The sequence below is a fragment of the Homarus americanus genome, unplaced genomic scaffold (genome assembly GCF_018991925.1).
Source record: "Homarus americanus isolate GMGI-L3 unplaced genomic scaffold, GMGI_Hamer_2.0 scaffold37032, whole genome shotgun sequence".
Lineage (NCBI taxonomy): Eukaryota > Metazoa > Arthropoda > Malacostraca > Decapoda > Nephropidae > Homarus > Homarus americanus.
In genome coordinates this window covers 5,721,246-5,748,102 of record NW_024731852.1, presented here as the reverse complement: position 1 = coordinate 5,748,102, position 26,857 = coordinate 5,721,246, and the positions used below count along the sequence as shown (strand labels likewise).

At 41.6% G+C, this 26,857-nt stretch overlaps 1 protein-coding gene across 1 annotated transcript; it reads left to right on the top strand.

Moving 5' to 3' along the window:
• Positions 1–4,915: 4,915 nt before the first annotated feature.
• On the top strand, positions 4,916–26,505 carry LOC121867967. Its single transcript, XM_042368143.1, has 3 exons — positions 4,916–5,126; positions 19,834–19,940; positions 24,564–26,505. The coding sequence occupies exons 2-3, from the start codon at positions 19,850–19,852 to the stop codon at positions 26,183–26,185; spliced, it is 1,713 nt and encodes a 570-aa protein (XP_042224077.1). The 5' UTR covers positions 4,916–5,126; positions 19,834–19,849; the 3' UTR covers positions 26,186–26,505.
• The last annotated feature ends 352 nt before the right edge of the window (positions 26,506–26,857 follow it).

The window sequence follows — 26,857 nt, the reverse complement described above, 5'->3', positions numbered from 1 at the left end:
CGGACCCCCCTGGACCGCCCATGAATTAGACGCAATGATATTGCAATTGTACGAAGAATGGTTAATAGTAAATCAGTTAGTTAAAGGACAGCCTAACAAAGCCACTATTAATATTTTTTTCTCATATTATGTTTCAATAAATCGTCCCGGCATCTACAATGGAAGTGGAAGCGAGAGAACGAGTAAGGCAAAGTGGGGATAATAGACTCTTAGGTGTTTCTCGGGTCCTTATATATTCTACACTCCACTCTTGATCGACTGTAAGTCCAGATAATCATCAAAATATACTTATGCAACAAGAAAATAGAGTTATTTTATAAAGCATTTCTTTACATTATCGATGTTATATTTTGTAATTACCGTACTGTAGTAGTTACCCAACTATGGTCTCCATTTTCTTTAACATCATAAAGACTGGTGAAGGAGAACTAATTTACAATTTATTCATCACATATAAAGTTGAGGATATTTGGTAATTTCTGAGAACAGCTTCTTCATTTTTATTCGATTTCTAAGGGCGAATCCAGGGGGTGGGTCCGAGGGGTCCACACTCCCCCCTTTTCATGAGAAAATTACAATACCTTTTCTTTAATGTAGTATTGCACTCAGGCATTTTTGTATAGTAAAACGCAATTACTATTGACCTCAGAATATCTCCTAATATCTAGTGCACATGACTTCAAAATGCCCATGATATTGGACAGATTAAAAAAAAACATCTGGGGGGGGGGGGGCTTACAGAGCCCCCAAACCTCCCCAGTTGGGTGAGGTCGCTGCGCTCGCCATGTTCCCCCACCTAAAACTTCTTGGACCCCCCTTTTGATATTCCTGGATACATCTCTGATTTCCTGGCCGTCAACAACTTGGTTATTATGGCAGGAGACTTGTGAATTAGACAAGTTCTTAATAACGTAATGATTTGGGGCCAAGCGCTCTATTTTTACAAAGCAATGAAGGTCAAAATCGTTTGATACTTATAAAAACACACACAAAAATTTCCATGCTGAAAGAGGTGTGGTTGAAAATGCAATTTTACCCAATAAAAAACAATGAAGAACATTCTTGCAATAGTTTAATTAGATTTCTCTTTTATGAGACCTTCCCCTCCTTGCAGATGTGAAAAGTGGTTACAGGTTGCCACTCTCAAAACTCAACAGGAGTTTTGTTCTATGCAGCCAACACTTCACCTGGATTCATTCAATCCACGCAATTCTCCTCCAAAACTGAAACATTTGAATGCTTACTTACTTCTTGGATGGTTTTGCAATGCAAGCAGGTCTTAAAGGACCTGCTTGACCACCCTCTCTCCCTGGTGTGAGAGAGAGACTCTGATATCACCTGTTACCTAGTGAACAACTCACTTAAGTGTTCTCTTCTACAAATGCACTGAGACACTTCCCTAAGCAGAGAAGGTACAATATACTCTCAACTGAACTCAGTACCTGTGAAACTATATTTTTCTACAATAAAGCAAAACCAACAAAGTGTTTACTTCAGCCCTGCCACTTATCGATTCAAGAACTAATATATATATATATATATATATATATATATATATATATATATATATATATATATATATATATATATATATATATATATATATATATATTAGGCCACGGTAGGACGCCACCCTCCGGGAGGCTCCACATTGTCTCACTGTAGTGCATTAAGGTAGACCACATTTTTGGTTTTGCCATTAGTAAGTATGTACAGATTTTTGCCAGTTCCCACTCTGGAGCATCCAACATAGAACTGTCCATGAGAGAAGCAAGGAAACACCAGGTTTAGGCCAACCATCTTTAGGGACTGTCCCTGGCTCTTGTAGATGGTCATAGCAAAGTTCACTTTAACCGGGAACTGAAGTCGCTTGAACTCAAATGGCAGGTCAGTGGAGATGAGAGGTATCCTTGGTATAAACACGTCCTCTCCTTTAGCTTTTCCTGTCAGTATTGTAGCTTCCAGTACATGTGGCATCATGTTCTTGACCACCAGTCTTGTGCCATTGCAGAGGATTGGTGGTTCAAGATTTCTTAAGAGCATTATAGGAGTTCCAATCTTGAGAGTGAGGTGGTGAGGAGGCATTCCAGCGGGCTCCAAAGAATTAAGGAATTCTGCAGGGTACTGGACTGCTTGGTCCTGGTCGATTACTGTATCAACAGATTTGAATGAGGTCTCACTGCCTGGAAGCTGTCTGAGTAGAGTCATGTTGATTTCAGCCTCTGTTTCATTCTTTGGTGCCAGAATTGTGCGTTCACGCACCCACTTGTGATCCTTATAGTGGTGGATAATGTTTGGGTAGACCATGTTAGTGAGCTCAGTTGAGGACTTTACAACATTTCCACATCCTTCAGGAATGATTATTTGTCCTTCTGAATCAACAGGGAAAGTTCCATTCCCAATCTGTAGTAGAAGGTTTGCAAACCGTCCAGCATCCTGATCTCCTTGTAGATGTACTCTCATGTTTGTGGATAGGGTTAGTGTCTGAACACTTCTCCAAAGGTATGATGCCTTGAGGCACGCATTCAATTCATCAGCTGGAGTGCTTCGAGGAATGACAGGTAGGGTCTGGCGAAAGTCTCCAGCAATGACCATTGTAATGCCACCCATGAGCTGGTCATTTTCTCGTATGTCTTGCAAGGTCCTGTCCAATGCTTCAAACGCTAACTTGTGAGACATAGTGCATTCATCCCAGACTATGAGGCTGCATTTTTTAAGAGTTTTGCCTTTGCCGATCCTTTTTTGATGTTGCACACTGGATTCTCATTGTGAGGGAGGATGAGAGGCAGTTTAAAAGTTGAGTGTGCAGTGCGTCCTCCTTCTAGTAGTGTTGCAGCAATGCCTGAGGATGCCACAGCAAGAGCAATTTTCCCCTGATGACGTACTTTGGCCAACAGAAGGTTGATCAGGAATGTTTTTCCTGTCCCGCCAGGCGCATCGAGAAAGATTATACCTCCCTGCTCCGCTTGTATCGCTTGCAAGATCTGTTCATAAGCATTTGCTTAATTAGGCACCAGGTGAGGCTCATTTTCTTCAAGAAAATTCACCAGAACTTCAACTGAGTAGTCTGTCTCTCTGAGCAAGTCCCTGTTTGCAACTACTGGTTCTTCTCGGTTTGGGGAAGGCAATCCAAAATCAGTCAGGTTTTTTTCCGCATGATGATTAACTCGAGACAGTTGCAGATGATCATCATGGTGATGAGGTCAAAGATGATGTTTCCCAGCATCCACTCACTGTGTCAACTGACTGTAGTGATGATATGTCTGTCACTGATAATGCACAGAGTGAAAGTGAAACCCCTGTAAAACTTGATGGAGGGAATAGTCCTAGAAGATCAAACAGAGTCAGAAGACTTGTGATGAAATTAGACCTCTGATTACCTGAATTGTGAACAGGCCTCTCAAAACTGTTAATAGGAAGTTATATTTCTTGTGTTCTATTCTCTTCTTCCCTGCCATATGTAATTCTGTAAGTTTTGTATATTTTGGATTTGTAGCAGCCATGCTCTCTTTTGAAAGGGAGAAATAGTGTTATATATGTGTATGTTTATATGCTGCCTTTATTGATGATATACACATTACTAATTATGTTACTTCTTACCGAAGTTAGAATGTGTATGGGCCTGTGTAATCAAGAATGTGTTAGGCTCGTTGTAACACAACAGAGAATAAACCACCTGAGCAAGAATCTGTATGTGGCTTCTCCTTCTCCCAGTAAATCATGTAAGATACTACAACAAGTATCGTCGACGTGGACTTATGGTCCGCAGACATAATGTTATCTCAGCTTGCATTAGGTTAGGATGCAGACCTATCTGGCATGTGTCAGAGGTGGGGGTGACCTGCAGTTCTCTTCTTGTAAACTCTGTAACTGTCCCAACACTAACACTCTTCAACACTGTTGCCTTGACTGTCCCACTGTCAAGACCTCCTACCCTCGCTTTGGTGGGTGTTAACACCCCATTGTCCTCAACTCACATCAATGACTCCATATCATAGTCATAGCGTGTCCTGCGAGACACGAGTACCAATGTATTAATGTCTGGCCGCATGGTCTTGTGACTAGGCTTGTCGCCCACTAGGGTGTAATAAGTTAATTAAATAATAATAATAAAAATAGATGAGGATGACTTGAGACTTCTATAAATGCGCCTTTGAACATACAGGTGGAGTAATTATAACAAAAGTCATATTGTACTTTTTTGTGACTTTGTTTTTGATCACCAACCAATAGGTTGACCTTAACAGAATTACATGAATTGTAGAGTAAGGGGGATGATTTTATAGGAAATCCCTCAACTTGATCATAGAGAAAGGCATCCCCCAGGATCTATGTTCTTGTGTACAATAATAATTAATGTACAAAAAATAAATTTAAAGGAGAATTTTGAGTCATAGACATATATATCGCGTTTTTTGCTAAATATTCATTTTCTATCACAGTGTACCATTAGAAGATAAAGAAAATCGTTCTTTCTTTAGGGACGCCTGGCCACTAGATGGCGGGCCAATCGGAGTAAAGTATGGGGACGCGCTTCCTCTTATATACTTTCTTTGGAGACACCTTACAGTAGTTGTTAAGGCTCAGTAAGTCTATAGAAGACCTTGGTAATAACTAATAACATTTTAACAGCAGCAACCTAATCAAAAACATCATCCATCGAATTTCATCCAAGATTCGTACAAAACTTTATCACAGTTTCAGTCACTTACATCATTTATTGTTTCCCCCATACTAGTAAGTATCACCGTATAAAGTATATAATCATAATAAAATGACGAGATAGAAGATAGGGGCGACAAGACACATCTGATTATGAAGAAATGATGAGGGTAGTACCATAATTGGCACCAGCATGGCCGGGTGGTGGGTGAGGATCGGTGGGGGGGGGGGTTTAGTGTTCTCATTTACGGCGCGTTGATCAGCGGTGTGGAGTGTGAACTGTGGTTTGATCAGTCGTCTGGTGGCTGTCACTGGCAGCTGTTGTGATAGCTTGCAGTTTTACTAACCGCTGCTGTGTTAACTTCTTTTTCCTGGTTGATGGAATATCTATGCGGCCTGCTGCTGTCACTGCTGAATCTTCTTGTGAATTGCAGTAAAATACCTGTGAACTGAGTAATAACCAAGTGAGTAAACTGATAATGTTTGCATGTATTTTGTGGTGTTAACTGGGATGCTGGCGACGGTGGTGGTAAGTGGTGATTGTGGTGCCTGTGGTGATGGTGAGTGGTGAATGTGGTGCCTGTGGTGGTGGTGAGTGGTGATTGTGGTGTTGATGATGGTGGTTAGCAAGTGGTGATAGTTGTAGTGACTGGTGGTTATTGTAGTGACTGGTAGTGATGATGGTGGTGGTGACTGATGGTGGTGATGATGATGACTGATGGTCAGTGGCAGTGAGTGGTGATTATGGGGATGATATTGACAAAGTGATTGTGATGACTGTTGTTGATTGTGGTGATGGTGGTGATATTGGTGGTAACTGTGGTGGTGATTGTGATGATGGTGGTGACTATTGGTAATGATGGTCGTAGTGACACTTGGTGAAACCGCGGCTCCTGAAACCAGCAACGAGTCATTTTTTTTCCAAGTGTTTTTTTTTTCGTGACACCTGGTGATAACTGTTGCCTGTGCAAATGCTTTATTTTTTAGGTATTCCCATTTTTCAATATTACGTTACAAAGTTGGCAGAGAAAATGTGAGGTTAAGACACTTAAAACATAGCATTTACCTATTTTTTTTTTATGGTTAAATAATCATTCACTGTTCACGGCAACTGGTGGCAGTGTTATAAACATCCAACCTCTCCACGGAAAATTACGGCAGTGATACAAAAACTAACGTAACTAACCCAACCTACCAAAATTAAACTAATAGGAATATCGAAAGAGAAATGGGCCATAATTAAAAAATTAAACCCAAGAAACAGTTAATCACCAGGGGACGGAACATAATGTAAGAAAAGCCATATCTCGTGATGCATTGAAGAACCCCGTTTCTAGTATATTAGCAGGTGAAAGGAAATTGGGACCCATAGGCATGACAGCTTGTTAGGGACAGTGTGGATACCATGGCCAGTACTGCTCTCGACCGCCTTCACTTCCTAAAGTCGTAAACTCAGGTATACTTATACAACTGGGTGAACTAAGAGCGGCAGGGAATCGAATCACCGACACTGATCAGGAGGCGAGCTCTGTACCCACTCGCCAGGGATTGTGGTTGTTGTGATGGTGATCGTGAATGTGGTTGTATAGTGATGGTAACTGATTATAGTTATTGTGGTGATGGTAAGTGGTTGTGGTGATAGTGACTGGTTCTAGTGATGGGGAGTGATTGTGGTTATTTTAGTGACGATGGCAGAAATTGTGGTTGTGATGACAGTGACAGTAATTGTAGTTGTTGTAGTGATGGTGACCGTAATTGTGGTGTTATAGCGAGTGATTGTGGTGATGGTGAATGATTGTGGTTATGTTGACGGTGAGTAATTGTGATTGTTATTGTGATAAGTGATTGTGGTTGTAATAGAAGTGGATTTCTTTCTTTATTTTTTCCTAATATATATTTATATACACACTTTTACTCTTTCTTTATTTTCTAATTGTCTTTTCTTATTCTTACTCTTTATTTCGGCAAGTGAAGGAGGGAGTTAGAAGCAGGCAGACCTGTGGTTGGGGGAAGTGGGGGTTTGCCTGTGGTCACTCGGCCTGGTAACCGATATAAGAACATAAGAACATAAGAATGGAGGGAATGCAGCGGGCCTGGCCCATACAGGGTAGTCCCATTTACATAAAACCCCTATCACTCGTATATCCATCCAACGTATGTTTGAAGCTATCCAGCGTATTCGAGTTAATGATAATGTTCTGTAACTTATTCCACTCATCCACTACTCTATTTCCAAACCAATGTTTACCTAACTCGCGCCTAAATCTAAATTTGTCTAATTTAAAACCATTGTTACGAGTTCGCTCCTGGTTGGATAGTTTGAGTACCTTTGTAATGTCCCTTCGTTTAGCCCTGAATTCCATTTATACACCTCTATCATATCGACCCTCACTCTACGTCTCTCGGGGGAGTGCAAATTAAGATGCTTTACTGTACTCAAGGTTCTTAATGCCCGGGATTAGTCTTGTCATTCTCCTCTGAATTCTTTCTAGGGATTCTATATCCATTCTGTAGTACGGTGACCAGAACTGAACTGCGTCATGCAAGTGAGGGAGAGGGAGGGAGAATGGAAGTAGACAAGAATAGCTGGGTATAGGGATAATCTGTGATAAATGAGACTCGGGGACACAGGTGAAAGTTGTGTTATTACTCAGGACTCGCTATATCACTGCATAACACCAAAGACATGTATGACGAATAATTTACTCAATACAAAGAGGGGGAATTTTTTCTCTTTAACGGTTCTTCTTTTATTGAACACCTTTTATTAAGATTGGCGATTATACTTCAAAACAATTAACCTATTCTCCTAGCTAGTTAAACGGGGGTTCACATGAATCGCAATACTTGTTAATTATTGTTACTCCCTTCGATACCCAATGTTCACTGACCTCGACTGTTCCTTGAACAAAGGAGGCCTATGGGACGCCACATGCTAATGACGTCACGTCTCACGGGCTCTCCTTATGGGATCAGGCCTAAGAAACTCGCACTATCATCGATCAGTTTGAGCAGGAACACTTGGACAGGCTCTCTGTTTCTAAATAGAATTTTCATGCATATTTTCTCTAAAACAAGATATTATTTACTTGGTACTGTTACTTTGTTGTGATGGGTCGTCTGTGGTCACAAAGCCACAAAAATATCTTAAAACCCTGGGGCGGGATAGAGAGGCCCCCCCCTCCCAACCTCAGCAGGGGGACTAGAGGAGGCGCACGTTGTGGTACACTCCCAGTGCATCCTCCGAGTTCCAAAACCCAAACTAAGCCCAAGTCTAAACGCCTTTTGAGGCTGCACCCCTACTTAGATCCCACTAATCCTGGCCACCATCGTCCAATAGAAATGTCGAGGCTTACGAGCCAACTGCGAGGAGCTCCAGTTGTTTAAGCTGTGGTTTGATATCGAACTATCTCGCTTGTTAACACTTGTCTGAATGAGTGTAGGGTAGTCGCTGGTACCTTTGATGCAGCTGGGTGAGATATCAGGTAATCTCACGGCATGTCACCTTTGATACAGTCGTAGATTAGTTGATAGTTGAAATCGTCACAGCTGTCCTGGGTTGTACTTGTAATTATCTTAGCTTGTAAGTTAAACAAGACACACAGGTACTGTTCTCTTCACTCATTGTTCCTTGGTTTAATGTAAACACACGTGGTGATTTTATAGTTATATTGGGTAGTAATGTCTGTACAACTAATTGGTATTGACAGACTAATGAGCATTAGCTATTAGCTTGTAATTAGCTGATATAATTAGAGAGAGGTACAGCCTGGAGAGCTGGTCTCACGACACGACATTAGTCTCGTGTCTAGCTGTGAACTGGGGAAACTAACCGACCTCTCTTGAGTCTGGTTGTTGGAGAGTAATCCATAATTCAACACAGACATTTATCTAAACAGGACTACAGTACTCACACACGGAGGGCCGGGTCTGTAGATTTATGGGCTGTACACCCCAGAAGGTGTGAGTGAACAAATGTTTATGTGCTATCCACCCTAGGAGGTGTGACAGGACAAATGCTTATGTAGCTGTATGCTCATAGTCTGGGTGATAGAATTAATATAATTAATATATGTCCTTAGCCCATGTTTATATAATATTAATGTGACAGAGGCTAATACACAGTTACTCCTGAGCAAATTCTCCCCTGTATGTATTTGTCTCCAGGAGACCATGTTAGGTGCCTATAATTCCCCTTCCAGAGGTTATTCGGCTTTTTACTCTCTTCAAAATCCAGAACAGACAAACCATGGGGGCACAGTCACCCTTGTCTTCGACAAGTGTGGTTTACCTTATTGTTCCTTATCAACCACTTCCCCGTTGCAGGTGACAGCTTGCAAGATTCACCTCCAACGTACCTATGGCCTCTGCTCCATTTACCTCCTTCCCAGTACACCAATTGCCAGGGAGGATTTGTTACATTAATTCGTCAACTTCCTTATGTTTGCCTTGGTGTTTTTAATGGAAGGCAGTACCCTCTGGAGTGATACAATTCTTAATTTAAAGTCCAAGTCGACATGATTACAGCCATGGATCTCTCATTGTGCTCAACAGACTCTACTGGACTTTGAGTGCGAGTAGCAGACGACCTCAGAGGAAGTGGCCACTACCCTTCCCCCCCCCCCTTTTCTCCTCGGAGGTCCTCCCAATACCACGAGTTCCGCGTTGGCGGTTAGATAAGGCGGACTGGGACTTGTTCAAGGTACTAGCAAAGATATTGAAGAATTTCTCTCTGTAGATGAACCGATTGAATACCTAGCTAATCTTCTCTGATGACCTGGTCACTACTACATTCCTCGGACCTCTGGTCGTGTCGCTCGCCGACCTATTCCTTGGTGGTCGGAGAAGTGAAGGCAGGCAGTTGTCGAACGGCGCACAGCTTATGGTCACTACCGGCAACATATCATGTGGAATACAAACGGTCCAGAGTCCAAGCTCGTCGAGCGTTAAGGAATGCTCGTCACCGGTCTTTGTTGTTCTTATGTCTCCCCTCTAAATGAAAAAAAAGAAAAAAATTCCCTTGTCCCAGGTATGGCAACGTGTGCAGAAAAGAGCAGGATAATGATGGTAACTCCGTTGCCCCCCCTCAAGAAGTCGCTGATTTTTTTGCCACAGCATTTGCAGGTGTCTTCTATGACAGCTCGATCCTCAGATTTTACGCAGGTGAGTAGAGTAGATGAGTCACGGGCCCTGGATTTTGGAGTGGGACGTAGCGAGACATAAACATCATGTTCTTAATTACAGAAATGAGTACCGCCCTCCCACTCATTAGAGATACATCTCCAGGGTCTATATAACAATCTGGCAAGAGGGTGTCCTCAAGGCGGGAGGCTACTATCTGCGTTTCAAGAAGACTGGAAAAGTGGTTCTTCTCCCGCTAGAATATCGTTCTATAGCTCTGAATTCCTTTATCTGCAAGCTGTTTAAAAAGATGGTCAACTCTTGATTAGCATACTACTACTACCTGGAGAGAAATGACATTCTTTCACTATATCAATCTAGCTTCCGGAAGATGCATTCAACAACAGATACTCTTGTTCGTCGTGAGTCCTCTGTCTGTTTGGCCTTTGCTCGTCGCTAGCATCTCGTCTGCGTATTATTCGACCTAGAGAAAGCATACGACACAGCTTGAAGATACGGCATCCTTAAGGAGCTTCAAAATTTTGGCTTGTGGGGAAATTTACCATTAATAATAGGTAGTTATGTCAACAATAGGTAGTTATGGGGCCGTCGCACTTTTAGGGTCCGCGTTGCCACAGAAGTGTCAGCACCACATATTCAGGAGGACGGGGTCCCTCGGGGCACTATCTTGAGTGTGACCCTATTTGCCATCGCAATAAATGGAGTAGCAGCATTGGTTCCAGGTGGTGCATCAGTCTCATTGTAAGTAGACGACTTGGTCATTTCGCATGCAGCGTCCCGCACGTCAGTGGTTGAACGCCACATGCAAAATGTACTAGACAAGGTTTCTCGTTGGACCACAGAGCATTGTTTCAGATTTTTTACCTTGAAGATCTTAAACGATCTAGATACTGGGATCAACAGTGACATAAGCAAATTTGCGGATGGCACCAAAATAGGGCGGCAGATGAATTCGGGGCAGGATGCAAATGCACTACAGGAGGATTTAAATAAACTGCAGGAGTGGTCAGTAAAATGGCAAATGAAATTCAACACCAGCAAGTGCTGCATACTTAATATTGGAAGAACAAATATTGTCAATGTATACAGCCTTAACAACATCAACCTAGAGAAGTCTACTTGTGAAAGAGACCTGGGGGTACTCGTAAGTCCGGACCTTCGGCCTTTAAAACAGTGCGTTAATGTTCGAAATAAGGCAAACAGAGTATTAGGTTTTATATCTAGAAGTGTAAGTAATAAGAGTGTGGAGGTCATATTGCAATTATATCTTGCGCTAGTCAGGCCACCTCGATTATTCTGTTATGTTCTGGCTCCTTTATTATAGAATGGATATCAATTCACTGGAGTCGTTGCAGCGAAGAATAACGAAAATGATTCCGGGACTTGGAAACCTTCCCTATCAAGATAGATTAAAGAAACTAAACTTGCATTTCCTAGGAAGGCAAAGAGTGCGGGGAGATATGATAGAATTATTTAAGCGGGTGAAGGGAATCGATAAAGGAGAAATAGATAAAGTTCTTATAATATCCGCGTAGGATAGGACTCGTAGCAACGGATTTAGGTTGGATAAGTTTAGGTTTAGGAGGGAGATAGGGAGAAACTGGTTCACAAATAGGGTGGTGGACGAGTGGAACAAGCTTAGCAACTTTGTAGTAAGTGCTGGGACGCTGGAAAATGTTAAAAGTAGGCTAGATAGATTCAAGGACGATAGGGAGTTGCTGTAACTCTCGACAGGAGCTGCCATGCACAGACCGACCGGCCTATTGCAGACTCTTTATTTTCTTATGTTCTTCAGACCGTTGCCATGTATTTCTGCTGCCTCCGAGGTGTTCAACCACATCCCGATCTACAACTCTATGGTAATCGTGTGCGGTGTGTCACAGAGACCCGATTCCTGGGCATTACATTCGACAATCGGCTTATGTTGTAGCCACATATTTGTTACCTTAAAGAGTCTTGTCAGTGTGCTCTCAAGTTATTGAGAGTCTTGGGGCACACGTTGTGGGGTGCTGACCGAGGAGCTCAGCCACCTTTCACATGCTAGTTAGACCCAAACTGGATTATTGTGAGGTGTACACCTCAGCCAATGAGGCTAGACCTCAATACATTGAACACTATTCTTCTTGATGGGATGTGCCTGGATACTGGTGTCTTCAGGTCCTCGCCAATCCAAGTCTGCTAGTTGATGCTGATGAGTCCAATCTTTGATTTTCGACGCCAGTATCTCCAGGTCTGGTGTTGGTTTTGTCTTTACCTCCTTCCGTAGTCTGTAACTAACACTTGTGTAGTTGACTAGACAATGTCTCCCACTACACTCCACATCCAAGCCTCGACGCACGACCTTTTGGCTTCAGGTTAACCGAGGTTGTTAGTCTTCTTTATCTTCAAATCATACCCTGGTTCTAATTTTTATTCTTCGATGGCTCTTAAGTCGGATGCTGGGATGAATTTTCGGGTAGTCTTTCCCGACTCCTGTTGAGACGGTACTCTTCCCGTTATGGCGTCTAATTTTGCTGCAGAGTTTCAGGGATTTTACTTGCTCTCAAGAATATTTTTGCCCAACCTCATAATGATTTTACAATTTTTAGCGATTATCTCAATGCTCTCCAGGCCTTAGCTAGTGTCTCATCGCCCAATCCTTTGTGGTTATAGATATTTTAGAGTAGCCCTTTCTCATTAAATGAAAGGGCCGGAACGTCAGATTTTGCTGAGTTTCGGCCCATGATGGTGTGGCGAAAGTGGCTGCTTCTCGTCCTGTGGCACATCATTCTTCTCTACCTGCTTCTGACATGGTCAGTAATAAGAGCTGCCATCTGCTCGAGTTGGTCACGCAGGTGGGATGCTGTCGGAGCAAACAAGCTCCCCGACATCCACCCTGCTTTGGGCGTCTTGGGATATCGGGGACTGTTGCACCGCTGAGAGACTGCTTTGGCCCGCTTACGTATTTGCCACACGAGGCTGATTCATGGTTTATTAATGGAGAGGGCGCCCCTTCCCTATTGTGATGACTGCCTGGTCCCATTTACTGTTCAGCACCTCCTGGTGGAATGCCCCAGTCTCGGAGAACTTTGTCGTAAGCATCTCTCCAAGTGCTGCGGGAGGAGGGGGGGGTCATACTGTCACTCTTTGCTGTTAGAGGGGGGTGGATAGCATGGGAGGGGACGTGGCGTCCTTTCCTCTGTGGAGGAAGCTGACCTTCTACACAGACTTTGAGTTTTATCTGAAAACATTAAATGGTTTTACGAATGTTCTATGCTATATATATATATATATATATATATAAATTAACCTTGCATTATTTGATTTTAGCCGGCTAAGCTTTATTTTAATTCGGCAGCATATGACCTAGCTGTTGCATCGCCATGGATTTAATTACCACAATCAATCTTCCTAATCACTATCTTTGTCACCGATACTATATTAATGCCAATCAAAGCGAACAACTATTGATGACTAGCACTACTGTCCAGCAAACGTCTTCACACGGGCGTGGATTAGTGAGGCGAGTCACTAGACCACTAGACTTGAGACGATGATTCTTCACAAGTTGAATTGCCAACTAAATAAATGTCTTATACAAAGTACTTTGTCCCGCCTAGACATTCTAACTATGCCGCGAAAGTTAAGGATATAGAGGGACGTCATCCGGGGTCACTAAAGTGGACGAAGAGGGACGTCGCCTGGGTCACTATAGTGGACGTAGTGGGACGTCACCCGGGGTCACTATACAGTAGTGGACTTGGAGGAACGTCACCCGGGGTCACTATAGTGGACGTAGAGGATGTATATATATATATATATAATATATATATATATATATATATATATATATATATATATATATATATATATATATATATATATATATATATGCAAGTAAATCACTGTAGGTGCACGTGATCTAGGTATATGCTGATAACCACGAGGAAGGAAGAAAACACGAAGTTCCCAAGCGCTTTCGTGTAATTCACATCTTCAGGGGTGAGTACAGACTAGTCTGTACCTCAAAGAGTGCCCTGGAACACAATTAGCTAGGAGAAACATACAACCCCCTATCACAGCAGAGAAGGTTGCCAAAATGCTAACCACGAACCACTCAAGAAACCCTACAGTTTCTTACCGAGTATCCACCCCAACGCTAGTGGGGGAGATGTACAGTTAACTAAAAAGATGCTGGTGTTTTATCCTAGCAGTGGGTGGACCAGCATTTTAGCTTAAGGTCCGCGTCGGTAATATTCCTACAAAAAAAAAGAAATAAATAATCGGAACGGCCACTCATTCTTTCTCCGTGCTAGAGCACAGTTCTCCTAGCAACACCAATAAACTGATAAACGTAGCCCGAGTTTTCCTGGAACAAATACTACAATGGCATAACAGAAAATAAGGCTGTTCCAGGAGTTTAGTTTTCATTTTTTTTTTTTTGGGGGGGGGGGGGTTACTTTACGAGTCCGCTTTATCATTGTGTGAGTTAGAGGATGAGTCTAAGAATCTTGCTGTGAGTAAATGGAACGGGAGTTAGAAAGGGAAAAGATAATGAGAAAGAGAATATCAGTTAACATTGCTTGAAAAGAAAGCTCAGCTTAATTTGAGTACCGAGGAGGAGGATAGAAGAATTATAAGGGATTTTTTTTTATTACACAGCATGTGAAACTTGTATATCATTTTCAAGAAACCGATCCAGAAGAATTCTTCCTACAATTTGAGAATGTTGAAAATTATGTAAATTGGCCCAGAGAATATTGGTCATTACTAACACAAACAGTCTTAATGGGTAAAGGTCGTTCTACTTATTTGTCTTTGTCTTCCATACAATAATCAAACTATAACGAAGTTAAGGAGGCAATCCTGAAATGTTATCAAGTAACTGCTGAGTATTATAGAATTTTATTTAAAAATGCTAAGAAAGAGCCCAGCCATACGTATATTGAATATGCCCACTTGATTACTAAGCTTAAATATAGTTGGCATTCTTCCAGTAGAGTTAGTGATTTTGACGAATTAAGTGAGTTTATCGGCCTTGAACAGTACCTAAGTGGTGTACATCCTGATGTCCGTATGTATCTTTGTGAGAAAGAAGTGACCACTCTTGATAGAGCAGCTACTCTTGTTGAAAATTATCATCTAATTCATAATATTTGAAAGAAAAGTCCAGTCCCAGCCAAGCCAGTCTCGTCTGTTTTTCAAGTTCAGGATGATAAGCAATTGTAAGGGAGTCATGGCATTTCTGCAAGCAACTGCCAATCCGTGATTAGTTCTGGAGCAACATTTAGTAGCTTACATGACTATAATAGTAAGACTTATTTCAGTGAGTCTGTAATGTGTTACTACTGTAAGAAGCCTGGCCATCTGATTGTAGGGTGTCATAAGAGACCGCACAACCAGTAGAATAGAGGTAGTGAACAAGCAAATATTGATTTAGCTTGTGCCCAGGTGGATACTGTTAACCCGTCGAATTCTCTTGGAGAACCAGGGTGTAGGGACCCCCAGTTGTCATTCCAGCCGTTTAGGTTCAGTGGCTTTTTGTCAGTGCCAGAAGATAGTACAACGGTACCTGTTGAGATTCAGGAGCTTCTCACAGTATGGTTGTTAAAGGTTCTGTACCTTTTTTGGAAGAAACTTTGACTGGCGAGAGTGTTATTCTGCAAGGAATTGGCGGATTCATCACTATTCCGTTGTGCCGACTATTTCTGAAACCTGATTTTGTTTCCAGCCAATGACTGTGGGGGTGCAGGATTCCTTGCCTGTGGATGGCGTTTCATTCTTGTTGGGGAATGATATAGCTGGTAAACTTATTGTGCCTGATCCCGTTGTTACATTCAAACCGTTGAGTAATAGTCCAACTGCTGATGTAGAGGCAGTGTACCCTGATCTTTACCCATCCTGTGCAGTGACTCGTAGTCATATTTCAAAGGCTAGAGGAGAGTTGTCAACTATTGTGGAATATGACGTAAATTCTGAGATAGATCTTGAACTTGCTGACTTATTTTCTGAAGAGCTTAAGAGTGTGGGCACAGCCATTCTGATAGTATTGCTGTACCCGTTGATCAGTAGACGCAATGGAGCTTAGTAATCTTCCTGTCACACGTGATATGTTAATTGATGCGCAGAAGGCTGATCCTGAGCTAATTTCTCTGTATATCAGAGCTGTTGGAGAGTAAAGAGAGCCCCGTGTACGATTACGGTATATCAAATCCGGCGTACTCATGTGTAAGTTTCGACCACCAGAAGTTCCATCCAGTGACACTTGGAGAGAAGTTCATCAGATCTTGGTGCCATCCTTCTACAGAGGTAATGTTTTAAGTTTGGCTCATGACTTGGTAGGAGGACACCTTGAAGTTAAAAAGACTTGACAAGATCCTTAGATACTTTAATTAGCTGATGTAGCACAATATTGTCGGTCTTGTATTAATTGCCAAATGGCAGGTAAGCCAAATCAAATAATCAAACCTGCAGCACTAAAGCCAATTCCTGTGGTGGGTGAACCTTTCTCCAAAGTAATCATAGACTGTGTTGGTTCCCTCCCTAAGACAAAAAATGGGAATCAGTTTCTCGTTACTATTATGTGTCACTACTAGGTATCGGTAATTCCCTTGCGTCGTATTACTTCCAAATCAATAATACCTGCATTGGTTAGCTTTTTTACCCAGTTCGGTCTTCCCAGTGTTGTCCAGTCTGATCAAGGAACAAATTTCTACTTCTGGGATATTTCAACAAGTAATGACCACTCTAGGTATCACTCAATATTTAGCATCTGCATACCATCCTGAAAGTCAAGGTGCTCTCGAGCGCTTTCACCAAACGCTCAAGAGCATGCTTTCAAAATTCTGTTTGGAGACCACAAATGATTGGGATGATGGAATACCCTATGTTTCATACGCTATTAGGAGGACAAAACAAGCAATTTTAGGATATTCTCCTTATGAATTATTATTTGGTAGAGATATAAGAGGTCCTTTGAAACTATTACAAAAAGTTGGCTTGATGTAGATGACTCTGTGACCCTTAGTGATTATGTATTAAAGATGAAAAGTAGGTTATGAAAGGCACAAGAGCTAGCAAAAATTAATTTGTTCGAGGCTCAGAAGGAAATAAAAAAAAAAAGATATGATAAAGACACTGTGGATAGACAGTTCCAGCCAGGAGATAAAGTGTTCCCACTCCAAGCTAGGTACAGTCTCGTTCAAGATTCTTCGAACACCTCTGGAGACAGCTGGCAACTCAAGACCGTTTGTTTACTATAGTACGTAGTATAATATAATACGAAACAACAAAGCCCAACCATTAATTAAGCAACGGGGGACTAAGTAACCAACCATCGATCAAATTTTACATTCATTCATAATTTTTACTACACACTATAGTAAACAAACGGCCTTGTGTTGCCAGCCGTCTCCAGCAGTGTTCGAAGAATCTTGAACGAGACTGTACCAAGGGCCCTTTCGCCTTCTTAGTAAAGAAGGTGATTTAAATTGTGTAATAACTACTCCTGGAAGGAGAAAGGAAAGAGATTGGCGCATGTAAATTTGTTGAAAGAGTATCACTCCAGGAAAGGTTAGATAGTAAATTTGGCGGTGCCAAGGAAACAGAATGAGGTAATGTGTGTGCGACTGGTGAAGATTTTATAATGGGAGTTAAGGAAATCAAATTAAAGAACTCTGATATATTAAGTGATCTATGTACTAATACCTCTCATTTACCACAGAAACATCTGGTTGGTATCCAGTGTCTCCTGCAAGAGTTTGAAGTTATATTTGCATATGTGCCTCAGCCCAGTCCAATAGTCATTCATGGTGTAGAGCTGATAGAAGACGCACGTCCGGTGAAGCAGGCTCCTTATCGTGTTTATCCCAGCAAACTGAAGATCCTGAGGGAGAAATCCAGTTCTGTTACAACATGGTTTGGCAGAGCTGAGCAACAGTGAGTGGGCCTCGCCGTGTGTACTCGTACCCAAGCCAGATGGGAGTTCACGCCTGTGCACTGACTACAAGCAAGTTAACGCACTCACACGGGCCGACTCCTTCCCTCTACCCGGAATCAACGACATTATTTATGCTGTTGGTGATGACAGTCATGTCACCAAGCTTGACCTTTTAAAAGGGTACTACCAAGTGCGTCTTTCAGAAAATGACAAGAAGGCCTCTGCTTATGTCACTCCAGAAGACTTGTATCAATATACTGTTATGCCTTTTGGTATGCAAAAATGCCCCAGCTAATTTCCAGAGGCTGGTGTCTGCCATTAAATATAAATAATGGAAGCCCCTCGAAATCGAGGATGGCCGGCCCAAGGGCCTCCTTGGCGTGAATTTGTTTAAGGTGTAGAAGCTGTCACCAACACAACAACCACACCTTAAGTTAACGAGCTACATAACCCATTGTCAAGGAATAGTCCGAGGAGACCGAACAACTCGCCCACTGCACTGGCTAACCATTACCCAGGAATACGATCCGCAAATCGATTAACATACAGGTTCCCAATTACTGCTGGGGAGACAGAGGCAAATGGCGTAAAGAAACTTGCCCATAGTTTCACCCTGCCCGGGGGTCGAACTCGGGTCCCCTCTCTTGCGAGGCGAGAATGCTGACCATTCCACCACAAGTCGCCCAGGTCCGCCGTTGCCACTGGCTTGGAGGGAGTGCGTGCTTATCTGGATGAATAGGTGATCTACTCGTCGTCGTGGAGTGAGCATCTGTCTTCATTACAGGCTCTGTTTCAACGTTTGTCTGATGCCAAAGTGACTGTAAACCTGGTTAAAAGTGATTTTGGGCACGCCCGAATAATCTTCCTTGGACATGAAGTAGTCGGAGGAAAAGTAAATCCCGTCATGGCCAAAGTGGAGGCCATTAATAACCTTCCTGTTCCCACAAATCGCAGGGCAGTGCAACGTTTCTTGGGCATGGCAGGCTATTACCGACGTTTCTGCCCGAACTTTTCTCAAGTAGCCGCCCTTTGACTGATCTTGTCAGCCCAAAGAAAAACTTTGTGTGGTCTACTGCGTGTCAGACTGCCTTTGACAAGATCCGTTCCCTACTGGTATCAGCACCGGTTCTTCGTGCTCCGAATTTTCAGTGTCCTTTCATTTTACAAGTTGATGCCAGTGATGTTGGGGCTGGTGCAATATTAGTACAGGCAGATGATAGTGAAGTTTTACATCCAATATGCTATATGTCTGCAAAGATTAAATAAACCTCATCAACGCAATTACCTTAATATAGAGAAAGAAGCTGTAGCTCTGCTTATGACATTGGAAAAGATTAACTTATACCTTGGCAGCACCAATCAGAAAATTGTAGTTTACAGTGACCATAATTCATTCCAGTTCGTGACTCGTATGAAAAATAAGAATCAGAACTTAATAGATGGTGTTTAACTCTGCAGCCATATAATATTGAGATCAGACATATTAAAGGAAAAGAGAATCATAGCAGATGCTCCATCTCGTGTAGCAAACTGAAAATAGAACAAGTGTTTTATCTTGAAGGGGGAAGTGCTTTGTAGCACCGCATATATTTTGATTTAGAGGTAATTACCTCTGAACAGTTAATTACCCTGCTTGTTCAATAAGTAGGGTTATATTCTAGATAACTTTGTTCATGGGCACTGGTCACCAACTCGGCCGTTGGAGACCGGAGCAGAAGCAGACATGTCTGGCTGGTGTGAGGTTGTAGTTCAGTTGGTCTGAACTCAGGATATTATTGTAGAGATATGTGGTGTATACTTTGTGTACTGTCCAAGTGCATGTTAATGCTGATGTTAGGGCTTAGGTTGATTTAGGCTGTGGGTCTCAATATGTCATTGTTTTCCATTACATGTCCCTTGTGTGTGTGTATATATATATATACATATATATATATATATATATATATATATATATATATATATATATATATATATATATATATATATATATATATATATATATATATTGGTATATATATTGGTATATGGTTACTTTCATGATGTTCAAATTTAAATTATATTATTTTCTTTGTATTTGTTGTACTTTAATAATGAAATAATTTTATCGACAGTGTGGTGGTGGTGATCATGACAGGAGAGTTTGAATCAAGGTTCTCACAGTACTTCCGTGATGACCTTCCTCCCCCACTACCCAGGGTCCTCAAGGGTGTCCTCCCCAGTAAGTAGTGTATCGTCCTTCTGATACGACACTTGGTAATTGAATCTCATATGTATATTCTCTTTAATTGTATTTTGGTCTTTTGGAGAATCTGTGTGTCTTTTGTGTATGATCAGTTTTCCTACTGTTATTTATGTATTGAAAACGTGTACTGGAGTACCTAAGTTTGGTGATGACAGAGGCAGGAAGTGTTACATTTACCCTTACTTTCATTGGGTTCACGAATAAAATACTTACTTACCATGAAACATTTTCACAAACTAATCAATCTCAAATATGGGTGAAACTAACCCAATGAGTAAAATATCTTTTCAGAATTAAGTTAAATTTAGAGCATTCTAGAAACAAAAATAATAACTATATAGAAGGTTTGCTCAATATGAAAATTTACCCATCAACGCAACATAAAGCTATTAAGCCTAAAATTAAATCAATTACATTATACACTACTTAACCTAATGGAATAGAAATACTGCAATATAAGTGAAAACAGTTCACACAGTATAAATAACAATACACACATCACTATGGAAGAGGAGGTGAGACCCACAGCCGGCAACCATACTGTCTTCAAACTTTTACTGGGTGGTTAACCGAACACCAAACCTTGAATGAATGAGCGAAGCATTAAAAACTAAAGCTTTCATTCGTCCAATATTGTCAGTACGATGGCCCAGTGTGGTGATGCTTGGCAGTCCTCTTCACACGTTTTTCCACTAGATGTCTAATTGACTGTGGCAATTACATCCCTGGCAACGCAACAGCTTAGGTTATTTGTCGCCGGAATAAAACAAAGGCCAAGAACACTAAAGTCATATAATGCAAGGTAAAAAAAATTAAAAATAAACTTTCATTAAAAAAAGACATTTAAACGTTATTAGATAAAACTCAAAGCTTGTGTAAAAAGCCATCTTACTCCATGGAGAGGACTATCCCTCCTATGCTACCCAATCACTCCTCCCCCAGCACCAGAGAGAGAAGGTAAGACCTGTCTTCCGCCCGGCACTGGGGTAGGGGCTTATTACGAAGATCTCCGAGACTACTAGATGGCAAAATTGACTAGAAAACATTGTGGATAGTTAGTTCACATAGAAAGATGAATACATGTTTTCAGTAAATAAATATCACTGGGAAAATTTATCATACACAAAAGATACACATAAAATTACAGGATTCTGTAAAACAACAAAATACAAATAAAATATACAAATGAAATTCAATTCCTGTATTAAGTGTTGTAACACCTTGTACCTAAAAGATAGCATATGAGGGAAACGAAAATGTTTTTAGGGAATCCAGAAGCATCTCAGGTGCCTACTTGGGATAAAGTATCTGCAACCAAATTTTCTTTCCCCTTTAGTTGCTAAATTACTAAACTGTATGGCTGAAGTGAAAAGGCCCATCTCGTCAATCTTTGATTTTTGTTTGTCATTCTATTCACAAATTGAAGGAGATTGTGGTCACTAAATGTCACTGATTGGCTCAAGTATGATGTATATACTGTACTGTACATTGAATTTTTCCAGTGCCAGGATAAATGCAAGTGCTTCTTTTTCTATGGCGCTGTAGAAGAACAGCTCCTGCTCCCATGTAACTGACGTCCACTTGGATGTTGAAAGGTTTACTGAAGTCAGAAGATTGTATTACTGGGGTAGAAGACCGGAGACTGCGGATGCAATCGAAGGCAGCCTGATTGTCAGGTGACCAATGGAGAGGCTTCTTGGGACTAACCAGGTCTGTTAGGCTAGCGGCAATGCCGAAAAATTAGGACACAATTATCTGTAAAAACCTGTCATGACCTCATGACTGCCTTTTGATTAGTTGGGAAGGGAAAACTTTGTATTGCTTTCACTTCAGCTGCTACCAGGGAAACTTGTCCCTGTCCAATCACATGCCCCAAGTAAGTGAACCTTGCGTGGCTTAACTTTTCTCTCATTAGATTTACTGTCAGTCTTGCCGTGACCAGTTTACAGAAAAGTGTTCGCAGTCTGGAAATGTGTTAGTCCTAAGTGTCATTATGTACTACTAAATCATCCAGATATGCATCAAGTACTTCCAGCCCTGTAGTGAAGCGCTGAGAGGTGGCAAGGGCATTTTTCCTACCAAATAATGTAACATTATATTGCTAAAGCCTATTTGGGGTTACGAAGGCTGAAATTTCTTTAGCTCTTTCACTTAAGGGAATTTGATAAGAGCCCTTTAACAAATCCAACTTGGTTACATACTTCGAACTTCCAAATTGTTTATTATTTACTTGGTAAAGGGAAGCAACCAGTTTTGATAATGCCATTTGCCTTGAGAAAATCGGTATACAACCGTAAACTATCATCAGGTTTCAGTACCAATATACACGGGGAGTCCCACTCATTCTTACTGGGTTCCACTAAACCACTCTGCAACAGGAACCGCACCTTCTTTTGAAGACACGTACGTTTTCTTGAGTTAACTCGGTAGGGTGTTTGTTTAATGGGTTGAGCGTCGTTTGTCAGCACCACGCCGTGTTCCACCAGTGTACAGAGATGCTGTACGTTATCGAAGAGCTGCAAGAACTCCTCAAGTAAACGACATACATACTTCATTTGTTGCGGGAGGTGGGATAGCTTAGTGGTTATGTCACATAATTTTTTTTAGTTTGTCCAGGACACTCCAGTGTCAAGGGAGAAATCCTGAAGCTCTCTTACATCTGATGTGGCATCAGGCAGGACTAATGTGCATACAGGATTACCATCTCTTGTGTATTGTGGCTTAACGGGTTAACATGAACTAATCTCTCCTTCTTTTTCCTTCCTGGAGTTTGTCACATAGTTCACCTCACTTGCCTTCTTCACACAGTAGGGACCACAAAACTTAACCTTATGAGGACTCTTGGGAAAATCCTAGCGACTCATTACAGCTACTTCTGACAACACATAGGGAATACCTTCATCCCAATCACCATCCTGCTCAGTACACTATTTTGTTAACATACATTTCAGAGTTTGGTGAAAACGTTTTAGTGCTCCCTGAGATGCTGGGTGGTATGCCGTAACCACATACTGTTTGATCCCTAACTGTTGCATTACTTGCTGAAACAATCCTGATGAAAATTTACTACCTTGATCTGATTGCACATCTTTAAGAATTCCATTTGAGTAAAAACTTTACCAAAGATGTAATCACAACTTTTACAGTTATCCGTCTAAGAGGTATGGTATCTGGATAACGGGTAGCAACACATGATAGTTAGCAAGTACTGATTTCCACTCCTGGTCCTAGGTAAGGATCCAACACAGTCAGTAATCACTTTATTAAATGGTCGTTAACAGCGGGAATTGGTTTTAATGGTGTTGGTTAATGATCTTATTTAACAAGTGTGACATGTCCTGCAATAACTTGCAACAACTTTATGCAGACCTGGCCAGAAGAAGTTCTTTATTATTTTATGGTAGATCTTCTCCACCCCCAAATGACCATCTAATTAACCACGTGCCAGATTTAAGATGTTGTGTCTGTAGCAAGCTGGTATCACTCTCTGTTGGATCTCGTCCCAATCTTCATCTACAGGAGCATCATCCGATCTGAATCTACACACAAGTACCCCAGATTTTAGATAATAACAAACAGGACTTACATTAGATTCAAACTCATCAACTGGTCTAGAGAACATACTAAGTTTGGGTCACCCTGATGTGCCTGAGTTAATGTATCCCTTGGAACAAGAACTTTTCCAGCCTCGTATGTCTCTGAATCCTTTCTGTGCTCTTCATTATTGTTATCACTACCTGATACTATTTGGAAATCTGAATTCTCAGCGAAAACATTGCCAAGACAAAAATCATCTACATTATCTTCAGTCTGGTATGAACTTACAGGGCTATCACTCTGAACTGTGGCAGACATACTACGAGTTATAGCGCTTGAAGGAAATAGCCCTGGGAACTCGTTCACTAACTCGGCAGTATTATTTTTACTAGGAGTCTGTTACAATCAGGTCTGGGACAATTCTACTGCCAGTAATGTCATTCCCCATCAAAAAAGTTACTCCTTCTAGAGGCAGAGAATGTCTCACGCCGATAGTGACATGCAGTATTGGGAAATCACTTTAGTTCTCAATTATAAACTACAGGGCAGAACAGCAACATTGTCACAAAACCCCTGAAGGATCATACTCTCGCCACTGTAGGTCTCCTCCAAAAATGGTAGGGAGGCCTTAACAATAACACTAAGAGGCACCAGTATCCCTCAAAATACCAACGGGGCAAGTTACACTCAAACTGTCACTAACACAGGCCCATCAAACAAGAAAGGTTCAGATGAAGCTACACTTTCAGGTTGTACAGTATAATAGTTTCTATTCGAGTTTATCAGGGCAGACATTGTTTATACATTTGCCCCTACTCTTCATTCCTCTTAGATTTTAATATTTATACTGGTTTATATACTTATCACTTTTGATTAGTTTTAAAGACCTGTTCCACACATTTCTATGTACTGTTTGGCCTTCAGGGGGTAATTCCAGAGATGACATTCCTCCTTCAAATATTTTCATAAGTCGCTCTAAGTTTGTAGTTCCCAGACTATGTGTTCAGATTTTTTAATGACATTTCACCGACTTGTTTATGCTAACCTATGTTAATCTTCCAGGGCGGAGGCAGAAGCATGGTGCACTGGAACCACCGCCAGAGAGGAAGCTTGCCTCCGACATCCTTCCCATTCTGACGGGACCTGCCATGTCTGACAGGACGTCATCCAGTGACCCTGCTAGATCTGGCAAGTTATTCCAAGGCCTGCCCAATTTTCTCACCTGTGCAACTTCTGCAGTGGAAGTGTCAGCTGTTACTTTTGAGAAAGTTGTCCTGGAAGACCAGCAGGAAAGACTGCCACCGAATATTAAAGGACAGAGGAAGGGAGAGAGTAGCTCCTGGCTGGTTGCAACAGGTAGACATTATCAAGATACCAACGGCTTTGAGGATCCTTGTGGGGAACCTGATGGGCAAGAGACTCATGTTCAGACATGCAAAGAAAACCAGCCAAGAACAACACACAAGGAGAAACTGAAGGCCAAAAAGGGACCGAAACAAAGAACCACTCGAGAAAAGTCTCTCCCTGATAATGTATCGAGGGTGACCATCACTGATACAGGTTATCTGCAGGCGTCTTGTGTTAGTGAAGGAATCATAGGGATGCAAGACTCGGAAGCAAAGCAGGAACATGTATATGAAGAAATTAAAAATTATATTGATAATGAAACTAACAATCAAATTTATCAGCAGATTAAAGCAAAGAAACAAACAAGTGGAACACTACCAAAGAGCTTAACTGGAAGTTCATATGAAAATAATTTCGTTTTTGTCAATAGCATTCAAGACAACATTAAAGTTCAATCAGAAGGAAAGGACACACAGCTAACTGAGAAAACACTACCACCAAAAAAAACACCTCAAAGGAGGGATGCGATTTGCCAACAGCATGAGGCTGAGGACGGTTGTAGAGAAAATTCTTACAAAAATCCTGAAGTTAAAACTGGAAGCTCAAATCCTATACACCCCCTTGACATTGTAAGTGAAGGTGATTCTGTCTGGTCCACACCATTGTGTAACTGCTATAACAAGAACCCTGACAACACTGTAAACTATTATTCTGGGGAGGTATTCGAGGGTTCACTCAAGCAGCAAGCCTGCAGCTTCTCACCTCCCAGAAATCAGAGAGGACGTTCCAGCCGAACCGATGAGGACCGTGGAAAGAAGAACAAACGTTCAGTCAATGCATCGAAGACGACTGGTAAGGACAACAGTGAATTACAGTCAAGTGTCATCTCGAAAAAGTATAGAAAAAAGATCTTTACCTCAAAAATTAAACCTTCATTTATATTGTCAATCAAAACTCCTTTAGGAAGTCTGAAGGTATCTGGAGGGAAATGTTCCTGCACATCTCAACAACGTATCTCGACTGAACGCCAGCATAATTGTCGAGATGACAGGCGATCTCATTCCATGTCTCCTGTTGTCATGCGCCAGCGGCTTTCTTCTCCCAGTGGAAAACCTCGTCAGAGACGATCACTTTCCCCTACACCACAAACACGACCAATCTTGCATTCATTTTTACCCACACATCACAAAGATGGTCTGAGAGACGAGGAAACATCGGACCAGCAACACACGTTGCAGCCTAAGGATGTCTCCTCCCATGGCACTTGCTCCGACCTCGTCTTAGATCGTGAGCCTTGTTCGGTGGATCGCCAAAATATGCCAAGATACAGGAAATGAATGAAGATGTCTGACCAGCAGTGTTTCAGGCCGTTAGTTTCAACTGTAGCAGCATCCTTGCCAACATCACCCGAGAGTGGTCCACAGACTGGCATCCCTCACCAGGATGGTATGAGAGTTCCTCCTCCAGGGATGTTGTTGATGATGTTACGTTTGTGTCAGAGTTCCTGGAGTCCTCTCGACCTCTTCACCATCAGCTGGGTCATGAGGTAAATAAGAAATTGAGTGATCAACCGATAACTGTAACCATAGACTAGTGTGTTTGTTTATTTAATTGTTATACTGTACTCGGTGTCCCTAGATTCTTAACTATTTTGAATGTGAATAAAAGAAAAACTAACATACAAGATGTGTTTGTACCATCTTGTAGCCCAACTGTAATAGTTTGTCATCCTCGTCTATAGTTTTAAGTAGTATATTATTCCAGAGGTGGGACACACTCCATTAGACTTGTTTCCTTGGTGTATCTGGGACATCATGTATCACACATCTGCAACAAATATCGTGAAACAATGGACCAAGACAATGGACTCTTATCACCAATGTGACGGTGGACTTAGGTTGATCATCTGTGAGAGCCACTAATGGTGCACATGTGGTAGTCTGCTGACCGGTCATTGAAATCTGTTCTGAGTTGCACTGCAACCATTTTTAAAGTAGCAGGTCGCCAAA